The sequence below is a fragment of the Chrysochloris asiatica genome, unplaced genomic scaffold (genome assembly GCF_000296735.1).
Source record: "Chrysochloris asiatica unplaced genomic scaffold, ChrAsi1.0 scaffold00094, whole genome shotgun sequence".
In the NCBI taxonomy this organism is placed as follows: Eukaryota; Metazoa; Chordata; class Mammalia; order Afrosoricida; family Chrysochloridae; genus Chrysochloris; species Chrysochloris asiatica.
In genome coordinates this window covers 3,737,692-3,753,511 of record NW_006408612.1, presented here as the reverse complement: position 1 = coordinate 3,753,511, position 15,820 = coordinate 3,737,692, and the positions used below count along the sequence as shown (strand labels likewise).

Below are 15,820 nucleotides of genomic sequence, written 5' to 3'. Positions count from 1 at the left end.
GAAAAGACTGAGTTCCCAAATTCTGTCTTGGAGATGACCTCTGGTGGGTTACTGTGAGGAGGCAGGTGTAAGGATGTTTCTACATGGATCCAGGAATAGAAGGGAATGTGTTCTCTTTGGGCCTTAGTAGGGATTTTTCTAGAAAGCATTCTTTTGGTAGCTCAAACTAGGATAAAGGAAAAATGTGTTGGCATGTGGTAGAGGTTTTGTGAAGATGTGAATTTGGATCGACCGCTGCCTTTTCTCCATTTCTTCTTTTGCTCTGTGGCTCTTCTTTTCAACATGTGTACCCAATAAACAAAGTAAGCACAGGCTTACTTGTGCTTACTTACTAATTTGCAGCAATTTCACATGTTTTTCACATTGTTGATGTAGCAAAACACATGTGAAACTATTTACTACAGATTGATATGGTTGTACAAGTAATCCCATGCTTACTTGCTTACTGGGTGCTCCGTCCCTGTCAGGAATTGTAAATTTGAAGAGGTTCTGATTCTGTAGGAAGATGCTGTGGGGTTTGGGGAGAGACAAATGTCAACTATACCCAGAAGCAGAATCTTTGATGTGGTGGAAAAATGTGAAATTGTTCACTACAGATGAGGAAGTAAGCACAAGTAAGCCCATGCTTACCTTGCTTATTGGGTAACTGACACTGTATTGTTGTTATTGTTAAGTGCTGTTGAGTCGATTCTGACCCATAGCAACCTTGTATAGGGTTCTTAAGGAGCAGCTGGTGAGCTTGAACCACCAACCTTAAAGTTCAAACAACTTTGCAGTCTGACGCATTAGCCCACAGCGCCACACGAGGACTTCAACACTGTATTGTTGTTGTTATGTGCCGTGGCGTTGGTTCTGACTCATAGCGACCCTATATAGGGTTTCCGAGGCTGTAAATCTTTATGGAAGCAGAAAGCCTCATCTTTCTCCCGCAGAACAGCTGGTAGTTTCGAACTGCTGATCCTGAGATTAGCAGCCCAATTCGTAACCACTATGCTACCAGAGCTCCTGCACTGTATAAAACCCTCCATTTACACCAATTGAGGGTGAGAACAGGCTGAATGGCACTTAACAACAACAACAACATAGTGGTATCTGGTCCAGTTCAAAATGACAAAGATTTCAAATTTAGCAGAATTCCCATGATTTTAAGTTATTGAAGTAGCTTTGTTGCTGTTAAGTGCCACTGAGTCTGTTCGAACTCATAATGACCCTGTATACAGTTTCCAAGAAGCGCCTGGTGAATTAGACCTTGCAGTTCAGACTGGCCTTGCAATCCAGTGCTTATCATACAGCGCCACACCAGGACTCCAATGAAGTAGCTTCGGTGTCACCACCTTTGTGATTTCTAATAGGTACCTGACTGCTCTAGCATAGAATAGAGATACCTCTGCAATCCTGGGTGCTTGTTCACAGGAAGTCCACTCTCTGTGGGACACCCGCCTCCTCACCTACCCAACACCTATTTGTCCTTCAGCTCTCAATGCCTCCATAACTTCTTCACAGAAACGTTTCCTCACCCTAATGCCACCTCTTTTTGGTGGCATTTCTCACAGGTTCCATTTGACCATTATCACATGATTCATGTCTGTCTTTCCCACTAAACTTCACGAGGGCACGGGGGTAATATTCAGGTGTATTCCGGTGACTCCCACTGTGGTATGTATTAATCTTTGAGGTGTTGGCTTAGGAAGAGGGAGGAGGAGTCCCATGGGGACAGTAACTAATTATTAACAGTACCATGTGGCGGTAGTTCAGCATTTTAACAACCAGCATAGCCTTGCTTCTACCTGAAGCATCTAAACATGATCTGCTACACAGGAAATTTTCGACACAGACGTACTGATTGGGTGCCCTCCCTTCTGCGGTACCTTTAAATGAATGATGTGTCCCTTAGAGACAATGCCCATGTCTTTCAAGTCTTCTTCCTCCAAAAGCAGCAGTCTCTTCCCTGTGATGTTGTTGTCCTTAAACAAGTTAGCATACACAATCATCTCCTCTGAAGAATCACCTGAAGGAAGTTAGGAGCAGGTAGGATACAATTAGACTACATCATGTCCAAAGCAAAGCTAACTCCATGAATTCAGAAGGTAAGTTATTCTACTTGCCTTTGCTGACGAGCTGCTGAAGCCAAAAGTACTGTGAAAGAGACAACAGAGAGAGTTTTCAAGACTTACATATGGTCAGCGGTCAGACTTAAGCGTTTTCAATAGATTTCAAGATTTTTAATTCCTGGCTCAACCTTTATTCAAAGGTAAAATGGAAGATTTTTCATTTGTAGTTTCAAAACTTCACGTTTTCAAACTAGAGCTATCCCTTCCTTTTGGGAGTCTTGGACTTTTGAGGGACCATTGGAGTTTTTTTCTGTTGGAATCTTCCTCCTTATTAACGTGGTGGTGGTGGTTTGCTGTGGAGTCGGTTCTGACTGTATAGGGTTTCCGAGGCTGTAAATCTTTGTGGGAGCAGAAAGCCTCATCTTTCTCCCATAGGATGGTTGGTAGTTTCAAACTGCTGACCTTGAAGTTAGCAGCCCTACTCGTAACCACTACGCTATCAGAGCACCTTCGTTATTTAGGAGAGTTATGAAAACCCTTTCAAAAAGCTTCCTTACTTCTATTTCTCCATTTATGTGATGGTGGTCACCTGGATTGTTGAGGGGCCCTTGTCTACCCAGGAACTGTATGAGCAAAAAGGAGCACATGGCAGTGGACAGAGGACTGGAGAGAATGATGCCTCCATTCTAGACCTGGTTATGAAGTAGCCATGTGGCCTTCCCCACAAAATCAAACAAGTTGTCTTCTAGTCAACTGAAACTCAGTGTGAGCCCAGGTGTGCAGAGTAGAGCTACACTCCACAGGCTTTCCAAGGCTGAAAACTTCCAGAAGCAGATCACCAGCTTGTCTTCCAAGGCACCTCTGGGTGGGTTTGAACCACAAACCTTTCAGATAGTAGTGTGCCCATGTGGTCCAGAACAAGCAGCCTGTGCAATTTTCTGAGTAGAATGAAGAGGTTGGAATCATGTTTTATGAAGCTCTCCTAGCCTTGGTGACCAAAGACTTCCTCACATCTCCCAGGGACCCTCTAGTCCTGAAATCACATTTTGCGTATGTTTAACTGGTATTCTCTCACTTTGCAGAGTAAAGGAGATAGAAAGGAGACCAGTCCCAGCCCCCCAGCTTCTCCCAGGAATCTTTCATTCTAGAATTTCATTTAAATAGCCTAGAAACTAGTGGTTACCAGTCAGGCTGCTAACCTCAAGGCCAGCTGGTTTGAAATTACCAGTGGTTCCGCAGGAGAAAGATGAGGCTTTCTGCTCCCATAACGATTTACAGCCTTCAAAAGCCTATACAGGTTCATTATGAGTCAGAACAGACTCCACGGCACACCACCACCACCAGAAACCACTTAACCTCAGGGTAAAGATTAAAAATAGCTATTGGAGCTTCTTCTTGTTTGTTGTTACATGCCCCCCCTCCCCGCCCCCCAGTCCAGCTCATAGCGACTCTGTGCAGATTTTCCAAGGAGCTGCTGCTGGGTTTGAACTGGCAACCTCGTGGTTAGTAGTCCAGTGCTGATCCTACAGCACCATACCCAGTCTCCAGGACTCCCTTATTGAGCTGACTCACAGCGATCCTGTAAAGTGTTTCCAAGGAGTGGCTGGTGAGTTTGAACCACCGACCTTGTGGTTCAAACTGACCATGCACTCCAGCGCATTAACCCACAGTGCCACACCAGCTCAGTGCTTTAAAAACAAATCTTTGAAAATGAGTGGACCAACTTTGCAGGGTGATAAAGGGATTATTCCTAGGCCTGTGAATAAAGGCCTGGGGAACTCCTAGTGTGGCACAAGCACTGAACCGAAAGGTCGGTTTGAACTGCAAGGTGGATGGTCCAAATCCACCAACCACTCCTTGGAAAACCCTACATAGGGTTGCTATGAGACTAAACAACTACTCTGGAGTCCTGGTGTGCCAAGTTTCCTTACCCTTTAGAAGCCAAAGACATGAAATAATGTTGAAAGTTGTTTTATTAGGTAAGAATACCAAGGGCTGGGAGTGAAATACTCTGGCCCAGAAACCAGGTTGAGTTAAGTAAACAGCTTCCAAAGAGTTTTGTTAGCAGAGAGCCTGTACGCTGTGTTACCTAGGTCTGTTCCCTGGTGTGGGGGCCATACCGCCAGCATCACATCTTTTTTTTTTTTTTTTGTCTTGGTCATTTAATGATACTCTACACTTATAAAATGGACAGACATTTGTCCCTGAGGTCTTTGATCTTTGGTTAGGAATTCTCATACTCATTTTGACACGGAAGAAACAGAAATGGACAAGTACAAGTCAAAGCAGAAATGTGGGGTGCAGGGCTTCCTTTGGACTTCCTAAGTAACTTACTTGCATCCTCTTGAAAACATGGGGCTTCTATCAGTGGTACAAATGGTTAACTCGCTTGACTGCTAACCAAAAGCTTGGCTGTTCAAATCCATTCACTGACACCTCAGAAGGGAGGCCTGGAAACTGACTTTCAGGAAATCAACCACTGAAAACCCTATGGGGTCAGTTCAGCTCTGACACACAAGGGGCTACCAAGAGTTGGAGTCAACTCAGTGGTGACCGGTTTTCTCTAACTACAGCTGCAGACATTGTCTGGGAATGCGTAAAGATGACCAATCCAACCTGTCACTTTCCATACAGGCCTTAGGCAAGAAGGAAATTTGCCTTAGTAGGGTCCAAGTTAAGCACTTCCTTTACCAAATCTTTCTCTGACTGTTCAATTCCACCTCTGGCATTTTAGAAAAATCTAAGACGGTCTAATTATTACTATTATTTTTAAAGTATGTTCACTGGGTGCCCTGAATTACCTCTTAATTTTGTCAGTGGCATTTCTTATTGTATCTGGAATAGCTATCAGAGGAAATGATGTGAAGTGCCATCCAGTTGGTTCTGACTCATAGTGACTCTGTATAGGGTTTCTAAGGAGCAGTTGGTGGGTTTGAACTGCTGACCTCGCAATTAGCAGTCCAGTTCTTATCCAACAGCATCATACTGGGACTCCATCAGGGGAAATATGGAGGTGGAATTTGAAGAGACATTTGCTTTTTTGTTCTTGTGATTTTATTATTGTATTAAAAATCAAAGCATTTGTAATTGGTCAAATTCTCCTGATTATCCCTGTAGCTGTAGTTTTGTGGATGGATACATTTATGAATTATCTGCCCAGGTCAATTGTGGCATTAATAAAAAAACCGCTTACCACGTCGTCTTCAGTCCATGCACTAATCTCAAAGGAAGGCAGCAGCTGCGTGGGAAATATGAATGAAATGAAAGAAAATATTATCATTGTCTTTTTGCTTTCTCCCTCGGCCTCACCCATTCACCTCTTGGCTACTGCTCGGGCTTGGTTCCTCCTGCAGGTTAGGTTGAATTAAAAATGATTTTCCTGACCTTAAGAGGAATTCCTCAGCACAGAGAAGGGTTGTAACCATAGAAGTCCATAACATACATTACCCCTCAGGAACAATTCATGGCATGTTGTGAGCAGTTTCAGCAGGGACTTTGCATATCTTGGCATTCCTCTTTTAGTAAATGGTATACAGTAAGCACTCAATGAATAAGCCATCAGCTTGACAGCCAGTCAGATGCTGCAACCTGTGACCAATCTGAACCTTTCCCCAGGGGTCTGGGTCTGACAAAGACCATACCGGGTTCACATATGGCTCGTGGACTCCAACATCTCAAAGTGATGGGAGACAAAATGCTTCTCTAATTTTAAGGCTGGTTTCCCACTGTGGTTAGGAGCTCTAGAACCTAGAAGGTGGCCCTGCTTTCCCAGGACAGTACTCTAGTACTATTGTTGAGTGGCAGCATGAAGAATGCAGTTTTACAGACACACAGAAATCTTTATGATGGGTTACTGTCTTCATTTCTTGAGTGTCAGCTCTTCATAAAGATTATTTGTGAACTCATATTTGCATGACACTATGATTACATTTACATAGATTCATTTCATCAAAAATTTGCAACCCAACTCTGTAGACAGGCATTAAGTCCCCCATTTTATAGCTGAGGAAGTGTATGGAAAGGGAGATTTTGCAACTTGCATAGTCAACACCTAGAAAGTAGGGGAACTGAGTTAAAATCCAGGTTGCCCTGGCTTCAAGGTCCATCCTTTCCCCAGTATTACATGTTACCACTTCATTGGGCTTTAGATTTGGGGAAGGAGGCAGAAAATGTTTATGAGTTTTTGGAAATGATTTTAATCGGTTTTGTTTGTTTGTTTTCCCATTTCTCTCTTTCTTAAAGTTAGACATTGTAATAGTTTAATGACAATGTCACAGAATACAGTGAATCAGAAAGAGGAACTAATGCCCATAGCAAATCTATTCTTAGGGATCTATTGCCACAAGCAATGAAGTGTTTCAAGATCCCATAGCTGCTATCGAAAGTACATTCACCTTTGTCTCCACTATGTGTGTATGTACTAATTTCTTATGCAAGTCATAGTTTTGTTTTCCTAACTCATCTTTGAAATTGATCCACACTTGATTTACATTGATTGTTTGGAAATGCACATGAGGAAAAGCTCAAGCAAACAAGATCTCACAAGTGGTTGGTTGTACATCCATAAAAGGCCCTCCTTTTCAAGAATTGTCTGACATTTGTCAGACATCAGAGTCCACTGCAGAATTCTCAGCCAACTTGAGGATTGGTTGAAACTTAGTGAAAATTCCATAGCAACCATAGGCAATGAGAGGGCTTATGACACTATCCTCACGGGGAATTTTCTAAGTGTTTTCTTAAATATCTCACTTGCATTATATTTTTTTAAACCAAATGTTAGGGCCCCTGTTAGAAGGATATATGAAACTGGGGCTGTCCTAAGGAACCCAGATTGAAGTTACTCAATTCAATATCTGGCCTATGGCCATGCACAAAATAATAAATGCTAATGTAATTTGAGAAAAAAAAAATTGCATCATGAGTTGAGTTTGGATAAGCCATTATCTTCATTTTTCATTGTCTTTAGTCCAAGTTGTGACCATTATCTTTAACTACTTAATTTGTCACAATGCTTGCTGCTTTCTCAAAAGATACCCTGGGAAAGTGTCATGTAACCTCTATGACAAAGGACACTTTATGTAGGTGAGCTGAGGTTGTGGTTATTTTTACTGCTGATATAAAACTCAGAGGGTAGGGGCGTTCATTCTTCTATATCAGCAGGCCTTTATTCTGTTCTCACATGCTCAAAACCCTGCAAGGCCCCTGCCTTCAGGGAGCTTTTATTTAATAATTGGGGTGAAACAGATATGAATTCTACATAGAGTCCAAGGCCTTGTTCATGTTGGTTTACTCAGTGCCTACTAGAACACCTGGCATATTTTTGCTGAACGAATTGAAGGATACATTTACCAAAATGCTGACTTCTCAGGCATAGAATTTAAGGTCTGTGGGTATACCAGAGAAAAGGGTTATATAATGAGAGAGGGTTTCATAGAATAAGATGGAATGTGTGTGTGTGGAATGGAAGGCATAGTGGCTTCAGCTGGGCACTGCATGGCAGGGAGAAGTTAAGTTGGTTCCAGGTGAAGTGAACCAGGCAAAATAACTGGCACACTGTACATTCACCTAACCAGAGCACAGGATGCAGTGTTGTGAAGAGTGAAGCAAAAAAGGGGAAAAGAGGCATAGTCTGGAGGGTCAAGAAAAAGATTTTTTTTTAAATGTGCAGGTTGAACAATGTGTACAGTTTGAGTTATAGAAGAGTTGCAAAGGTGATAAGTTGTGCATTCAGAGTTCTATTTTATATGTACTGTATATATGAAATACCAATGTGTACTCTTAGCAGTTCTACTATTCTCTCTCTATATAGTATCCAGATCTACCAATAGTAAATAGCTATATCTATCTATCTATCTATCTATCTATCTATCTATCTATCTATCTATCTATCTATCTATCTATCTACACCCCCTTGCATTCTTTTCCCTCATCAGTTGCTTCTTCCCTCCTCCAAAAACATTTGGTGTATGTCCTAGGAATCGCCAATTACACTCACCTGTTTTAACAACAAGGAAAGGAAAATGGCTTGAAGACTAGAATCTAAAGCTGAACTTGATCAAAGAAAATGCATGGCCAATTGTATTTCTTCTCAGGGCAGCTGGGTACAGCTGCAGAGACATGCCGTTCCCTTCTCCTACCACAGAGACAAATGTGAACTAAGGGACTCGTTTGATTAGCTGAAGCAACAAGAGACTGAATTGCAGAAATATTTCCTAACGTCAGGGCTGGCTGTTAGAAAGAGTTGGGATGTGTAGTGTTTTGATTTTTAGACAATTCCCAAATGTTGTGCTAAACAAAATTGAGAAATTAAGTATTTCTTGAATAGAATGATGGTGGTTAGTGAAATGACTCAGGACCAGCAACTTTGGTTCTAACATCAACAGGAGAGGAGGGACGATGTTTTGCACTCTAAGATGGCTCGTCAACATGATGACAGGAAAAGGCTCGGGAGTCAGTTTGATACTTGGATTCTTTACATGATGCTTGCAAAGATCAGTGAGCAGAAGGCTGGAGGCCAGCACTGCTTCCAGACAGTTTTGCGCTCTGGCAAAACATGCACAGTGGTTTACCATGTCCTTTATGTTTTCTGTACCTTGTTAACATGTCAGTGCCTGTGCTGAAGGGTGAGTGCTACGTCTTTCTGTCTTTGGGAATAGAAAAATAATTCCACCTCATGGCTGCCCCATTACTTTAAAAAATTCATTATTTACACTTCAACTGACTTTAGGAGAGAAAAGCTAACTCATGTGCATGTGTCGTGTGACAATGATTCCTTCAAAGGATGTGGGGAATCCCACCTAACAAGGGTCTTAAATACACAGCAACACATAACAAAGGAATTTACTGTCAAAACGTTTATTGCAAAATGGAGTCTTAGAACAAAGGAAAGCAAAGAAAAGTTCACATCAAAATGAAATGTATGACACCAACTTGGATTTCTGAATACAATGCAGACTTTGTGCTGGAATATCAAACTCCAACTATGTAGTCAATAACTGAGTAGTCTTACCACACAAGAGTAAAAGTTAAATCCTCCATACAGACATTATACAAGATACTGGGCGTAGGACTTGCTGAGAATAACATTGCAATAGACTAACTGAGAAATGGGTTTTGTTAAAAATAAAAACAGTAAGGTGACAATGTCATCTAGCCAAAGCTCACACTCAAAAGTATATAAATATTTTCTATTGTTTAGTACAAAAAATTTAAAAGAGTGCAAAAGCAGTATGTGCAGTGTACCATATCTGACAGTAAAAGATAAACTATTCTGCACACGATATAAAATAATATAGGTGCTTGAAACTCTAGTTTTGAATTAAGTAATCACATGCCAGAAAGGTCCTCAGGAGCAGTAGAGCGCAAACTACGATGGAATCTGAGGAAACATCTGTAATCTTCCAGATTTCTCTGGTAGACTCTCATTTTTCATTACAGAAAAGACTTTGTCTAGAGCTACCAGGCTTGGCTATAATGAAAAGAAGAGGAGAGATTCCTCTCTATGGCAATGCTGAAAACCTAAACAAACCAACAAAAAACCAGTCTTATTAAAAGCAGCAAAAGGTGCCTGATTATAGAAAAATCATGCTCTATTATATTTATATATATGGTATGGTGAGATTCTGTTAGTTTCAAAAGACTGTAACGAATCTAGTGTGTTTTTTTAAAGAAAGAATCAATCCTTAACTCAGAATAAAATGTAAAATTACCTTTCATAAAACTACCTACCATGTTCATTAAAGCTCTGAAAAATACAGTTATGTACACAGTAATGCTCTAAGAAGTGATTTTAGATCTCTCCAAACTGCCTCAAATGAATCGATTTTAATGGGGACCAAAACCCACTGCATACAAAAAATCACTGACTAAAAAAAAAAGACTCTTGACAGTTCCCGAGCATCTAAATCAAGTGTGCTATGTCTTCTGGTTGGTTATTTAGAAAAATATAAAAATGTGATTTTGCTAAGGCAATATAATAGAATGACTTTTAGGAAAAGGTCCCTTTAAAATGAACCTGGCTATTTTGCAGCATTATATTTACCTTAACAACGTGCCTTTTTTTAAAAAAATTTACTGTGGGATCGATTGGTATAAAACAGTGACCAAAGGTGCATTTACCTGCTTCATAAAATGTCTCCTAGCATTCTTAAAAGGAACCACCTATATAATGTGGGGGTGGGCAGGGACGTAGAACTATAAAACTGTCAGGTTCCCCATGTTTCTCCCTGGGGAGGAGACAGTGCTACCGTGGCTCTGTGGGTGAACTCTGTGTGCTGTGGACTGTCCCTGCTGAGCTCAATGCTAGCTTTGCTGGCGCTGGACACGGCATGCCTCTAGTCTCTGTGACAACTGAAAGTAGGCTCTCACCTCAGCACTCCTAAGCCCTATTGGGTACCTACACTAGGATAGGGCTGTCAAATTCCAGCCCATCAACTTCGAGAAAGGACATAAAAGGGCGGCTACACTGTCCGCTGTGCATTCTGAGAACTAGGAGCACAATTTAGGCTATCCGTTATGGTGTGGGCTGCACTGGACTGCAAAGTCGGTTTGAACCACAAGGTCGGTACTTCAAGCTTACCATTCCTTGGAAACTCTATATAGGGTTGTTATGGGTCAGAACTGATTCGACAGCACTTAACAACAATTCTCATTTTAAATCTTTAAACTTCTCAGTTTCCTTAACTCTTCTCTTAAAAGTCAAGTGATTGGCAATAAGTCCAATACCAATAGTGCGCCCTTTCAAAAACTCATCTGAAGAGTAAATTAAGAGTGGCACAATTAACATCATCATTAGAATTGACATATAGCTGGTACATAATTTCTTTTTTAAAAAATTCGTCCTTTTATTGGAATCTAATGTCTGCTAGGGACTCCTGATGTGGCGCTGTAAGTAAGTACACCACTGCACTGCTAACTGGAAGGTCGGCAGTTCAAACTCAGCAGCCGCTCCTGGGAAACCCCGTGTAGATCAGAACCGACTCAATGGTACTTGAGAACAACAACAACATATGTCTTCCAGAGGAGCCCTAGTGGCACAATGGTTAAACACTCAACTGCTAACTGCAAGGTTGGCAATTGGAATACACAATGTGCCATGGGAGAAAAGACCTGTCAAGGAGCTTCTGAAAGAACACAGCTCGAGGCAGTCCACTCTGTCCTACAGGGTCACTACGAGACAGAACTGACTTGATCGCAAACCACAATGTCTGCTGAATTCTTTCCACAGAGTGAGACTACCCTAAAAATGTGATTATATTATTCAAATTTCAGGGAAGCCTTAATATTATAAAACCTCTAAAACCTCTAGAAGGTGAGATTTGAAGCAGAAATGAAACAGTCAATAAATACCACATGGCAATGATCAATAATGACCAAATGCTTAGATGGTCAGTAATTTCAAGCTGCTCACTAAGGTCTTTAATCCTGACTTCTCCTATATTGTGGGAGAACACTAAGCATCTCTGGAATGTTGGTGAGGAAAGTGACAGCAGTTAAGGGATTAGGAAGAAATATTACCTAATGAATGGGAAACCTAGAACTGGGGCTAGAATCCTATTACTTTTCTTTTTTGGTTCTATTTGGTTGATTTTATTAACGCATCACAATTTTATAAATAGCCAAATCGACTTAGATATAAGCTAAGGAAAATGGCAGTTCCTGTCTTCTAGTATCTGTTGCCAATTTTTTCTCAGTGTGAGACAGAGCTTACATTCTTACACAAAGTGCACAGATCTCAAAAGGAGCTCACAGTGACCCCCTTAGCCTCTTCAGATTTGCACAAATGCTACCTTCCCAGTGAAGCCTTTCCTGACCATGCTTCAAACTTCTCCCATATGCCTCATCCTCCCTTCCCTGCTTGATCGTCCAGCGTGCCCATATCAAATGTCACTACACTACGTCATTTTATTTATTGTCGCTCTCTATCACTAGTCTGTGAGTCCTGGTGTGGCGCTGTTGGTTAATGCGCCAGACTGCAAAGCCATTTGAACTGCAAGGTCAGTGGTTCAAGCTCACCAGCTGCTCCTTGGAAACCCTATACAGGGTCACTATGGGTCAGCACTTAACAACAACAATAACATCACTAGTCTGTAAGCCCCAGAATTTTTGTCGGTTGTTTTCTCAGTGCCTACAACAGTGCCTGGCACACACGGAAGGGGCTCAATGAGTATCTGTTGAGTGGATGACTTTATCTTTGCTCAGCAGATGTGCAAGAGGCTTTTAAATGATCAGGTTGCTCTACCACAGCATCCCAGAAGTCAAGAGTATCCCTTCTGACCCATTCCATGCTTGCATGGCCCAGAATCAGTGAGCATTCACATCTGCACAGGCAGGCCGGCTAGTTATGTGTGTGCCTGTTTATGCCGGTATGCTATTGTGACGTGCATACATCTGCATCGATGCGTGTGCAGACACAGATGTTATAGCTGAATGGGTACGGGGGGTGCCCCTTTGTAGAAATACAAAAACCCATTTTCTAGGGGAAAGGTTTACCTTGTCTTTCTGTGTTTATTTAGTCTGTACACCAAGGTGGCACCACTTGCACACACCTCAGACAAGGCTCAAACTCATAAAAGATTAAGAAAGTAAATCTATAAAGCTCATGCTTTAAATCTGTTCCCTTGATCTTTTCTGGAGGCTAACTTCTTTGAATTTCTCCTCTTCCTAATAAACAAGTATGACTTAAAATGGACAGGTTAGTGTTTTTTACATTCTTTAATCCTCACAATAACCCTATGGACTAGGAACTATTACCATTCCCACACTAAAGGTGAGCAGACGCTCAAAGGTTAAACAGTTTGCTGCCACATGTCTGCATAGCAAACAGAGCCAGGATTGTGTTATCATGAGCTGATCTCTCTCTGCTAAATGTTCCGCATGTCATACCCAAAACAGCCTTATTACTTATTTTTCTCCAAATAAAGCTGGCATAGGATACTGATCATTTGTTGCTATTTTCCAGCTCTCCAAGGAGTTTTGAAGCATGTCACGCTTCAAATTCTAAATGCTTTTTATGGCTGAATATACTTAGAAAGGGTACTCGATAATATCTTAACACTTCTATTGAAAGAACCATCAAAAGTATGTTGGTTAATAGTCAAATAAATGATACTTTCTTAGTTAGACTGGAAAAAGAAACCCTGTCTCTATCTATTCTATGGCCTTTACCTCGTTACCCATGTTCTGTAATTTTCTTTAAATTGCGTTTTATCATTTTAACACACTTTGACAGTATGTGGTAACGTTCTGAGGAGATCTCTGGTTTGCTAGGCTGTTGAGCAGCATCTCTGTCTACTTCTCTAACATCATTGAGTTAGGGCTTCCAGAAACAGCCAGTCTGGACAGCTAGATTCCATATAGGAAGGAACCTTCAACCTGCCGCTTGCCTAAGTAAGGACAAGTAACCGTTTCTTTTATATTATTTAACTTCCTCTTTAAAGTAGGAAATTATGTATTTTTAAGGAGCCGTAGTGGTGCAAGTGATTATGTGCTCGACTGCTAATCAAAAGGTTGGAGGTTTGACCCCACTAGCTGTTCTCCGGGAGAAAGAGGTGGCAGTCGGCTTCCATAAAGATTTACAGCCTTGGAAACTCTGTGGTGCAGTTCTATTCTGTCCTAGAGGGTCACATGAGTTGGGATAGACTCTAAGGTACTGGGCTTTGTTTTTTGGTTTATTTTGGTTTATTTAAGGCCCAGGATTATACATGCCTCTTGAAAAACCAAGCACACATACCCCCTCCACTAAAATGCAGAGCAGGCCCATGCCTTTCTCATTGTATAAAGTATAAATTAAGCCTCTGATGACAGTGTGATGCTCCAAGCTTCCAGGGAAAGTGCTAGTCTTAACAGCTGCAACAACTGCTGCTGGTACTAAAGCAGAGTGTTTCTGCTTCAAATGTTTGGTTGATCTCACTTCTCAGGTTTTACTTTAAGGAGCTGTGCTATTTAGTATTGAAAATCCTCAGCATCAGGTAAAGGAACACTTTGCTATAACCTTCTTTCACCTCAATTTTTGATGTTGCTGTTGCCAGATTTTGTTGTTGTTGTGAAGTGCTGTTGAGTCTGCGCCAACTCACTGTTGTTGTTGTTATGTGCCATGGAGTCGGTTCTGACTCACAGCGACCCTGTATAGGGTTTCCAAGGAGTGGCTGGTGGGTTTGAACCATCAGCCTTGCAGTTAGCAGTCCAGTGTTGACCCTACAGCATTAGATTTTGTAGTCACTATCATTTATCCCTGACGTTAAGTGTACTGCTGTAAAAAAAAACAAAACAAAACTATGTTACAGGGAAACTGTCAAAGAAGAATTAAGGGTTAAAAGTGCTTGCTCAGAATATAAGTTAAGTTTTCTTAAGGAAATGGATAAAGGAAGCAAAGTTAACTATCAAGTTATAAAGTACTCATTTTAAAAAGGCACAAATTTTTCTTAATTTAAAAATACTATGCTATATAGGAGTATTATAGAATCATAAATTTCTAATAATCAGGCACCATGTTTGACTGATTCATTAAATACATCTTTTAGCTTAAATTTCTCCCCATTTTTCTTTAAGCAAAAATAAATCAGAGGTAAAACTAATAAAGAAAGTACTGTCATATAAACGTGATTAGCCTAAAAATGCAGTGTTTGCTTCTCTACCTCCTTACTGGTTTTCGTACAGATCAAGAAAACACGTTTCTTTTGTTGTTTTCCCCCCATGAACATTTCTAATTTGATTACTTTGGCTTTCTGCTTTCATTCACTATTATCATCCGTGTCATTATCCTCCTCCTCACCACCATCATCGTCACCTTCTGACAAGTCAAGGTCATTGAACCCCAGGGCCATGTTGACTTTCTTCCCCTTTCTCTTAGATGTGGTTTTGGAAGAATTCTGCTTGGCTTGCATGTTTATCTGCATTCCAGAATGCAGCACAGCTCCTGCTTTGTTCATGGAGAAGATATCCCCAAAGCCCATCAGCATCATGGCCTGCAGACCTTGGTTCATGCCATGTCCCTCCCCGTTACTTGTCGCTGTGATCTGACATGACATCTCTGCACTGTTTGACTCCTCTGTTTTAGATTCAAAGTAAGACTCCTCAGACATTCTTGCAGCAAGAGGCAAGAGAAGCTATTAAAAGGGAAGAAAGGACAGAAGTAAAAAGAGAAATTAGGACCAATTTCAATATAGGAAATAGACACCACAAAATTAGTTGGCACTACAAAGAAAAGTAAATGATTAGTGGAACCCATGAAGGTAGGGGAACCATGTGAGTATTCATTTAATAGCAGATTCAGCTCCAGTCTACTTGCTGAAATTTGTGAGCAATAGAATGAATGGCAACCAAAGGTTTACGAAGCACCAGAGCAAGCCAAATTCCAAATGGAAAGTAAGTTGCAAGTTTTGCACCCTAATTTTGCTTAAAACAAAAGATGATGGGACGTCTCTTAATTTTTCCCAATATCACTTTCACACAGATATCTTTATTTATTCGCTGAATTTAAAAAAGATATTTAATAGAGAACAAGTCTCATATTAAAAAATAAAGAAAGAAAGAAACCATGAACCAAAGACGAAAAGCTCAGAGGAAGTAAAAAAAAGCTCATAAGCCAGTACAGTTCTAGTTCTAGGTCACTAACTTCCTTTTTAGCTAGATTAGTATTCTGACTATTAACTAAGAATTAGCCTTCATTTCACTTGCTTCCAATTATTACTTACTTTAGCCAGATTAGCTATAACACTGTTTACTCTACTTATGAAATAATTTACTTGTGAACAAATTCTACCACTTAA

General features: G+C 40.8%; 1 protein-coding gene across 2 annotated transcripts in view; it reads right to left on the bottom strand.

The window, feature by feature from the left end:
* The window catches only part of LOC102842505 (mitogen-activated protein kinase kinase kinase MLT-like), a 244,632-nt gene that overhangs the window by 59,746 nt on the left and 169,066 nt on the right, over positions 1-15,820 (bottom strand). The window contains exons 12-14 of one of the 2 annotated variants that reach the window (XM_006866647.1): positions 5,245-5,289; positions 2,106-2,136; positions 1,869-2,008 (exon numbers count right to left, since the gene is read on the bottom strand). In XM_006866647.1, the coding sequence (XP_006866709.1) occupies positions 1,869-2,008; positions 2,106-2,136; positions 5,245-5,289 (216 nt within the window). Of the gene's footprint in view, positions 1-1,868; positions 2,009-2,105; positions 2,137-5,244; positions 5,290-14,732; positions 15,158-15,820 lie in introns of those variants that run through there. The other variant, XM_006866648.1, reaches the window with a different exon arrangement.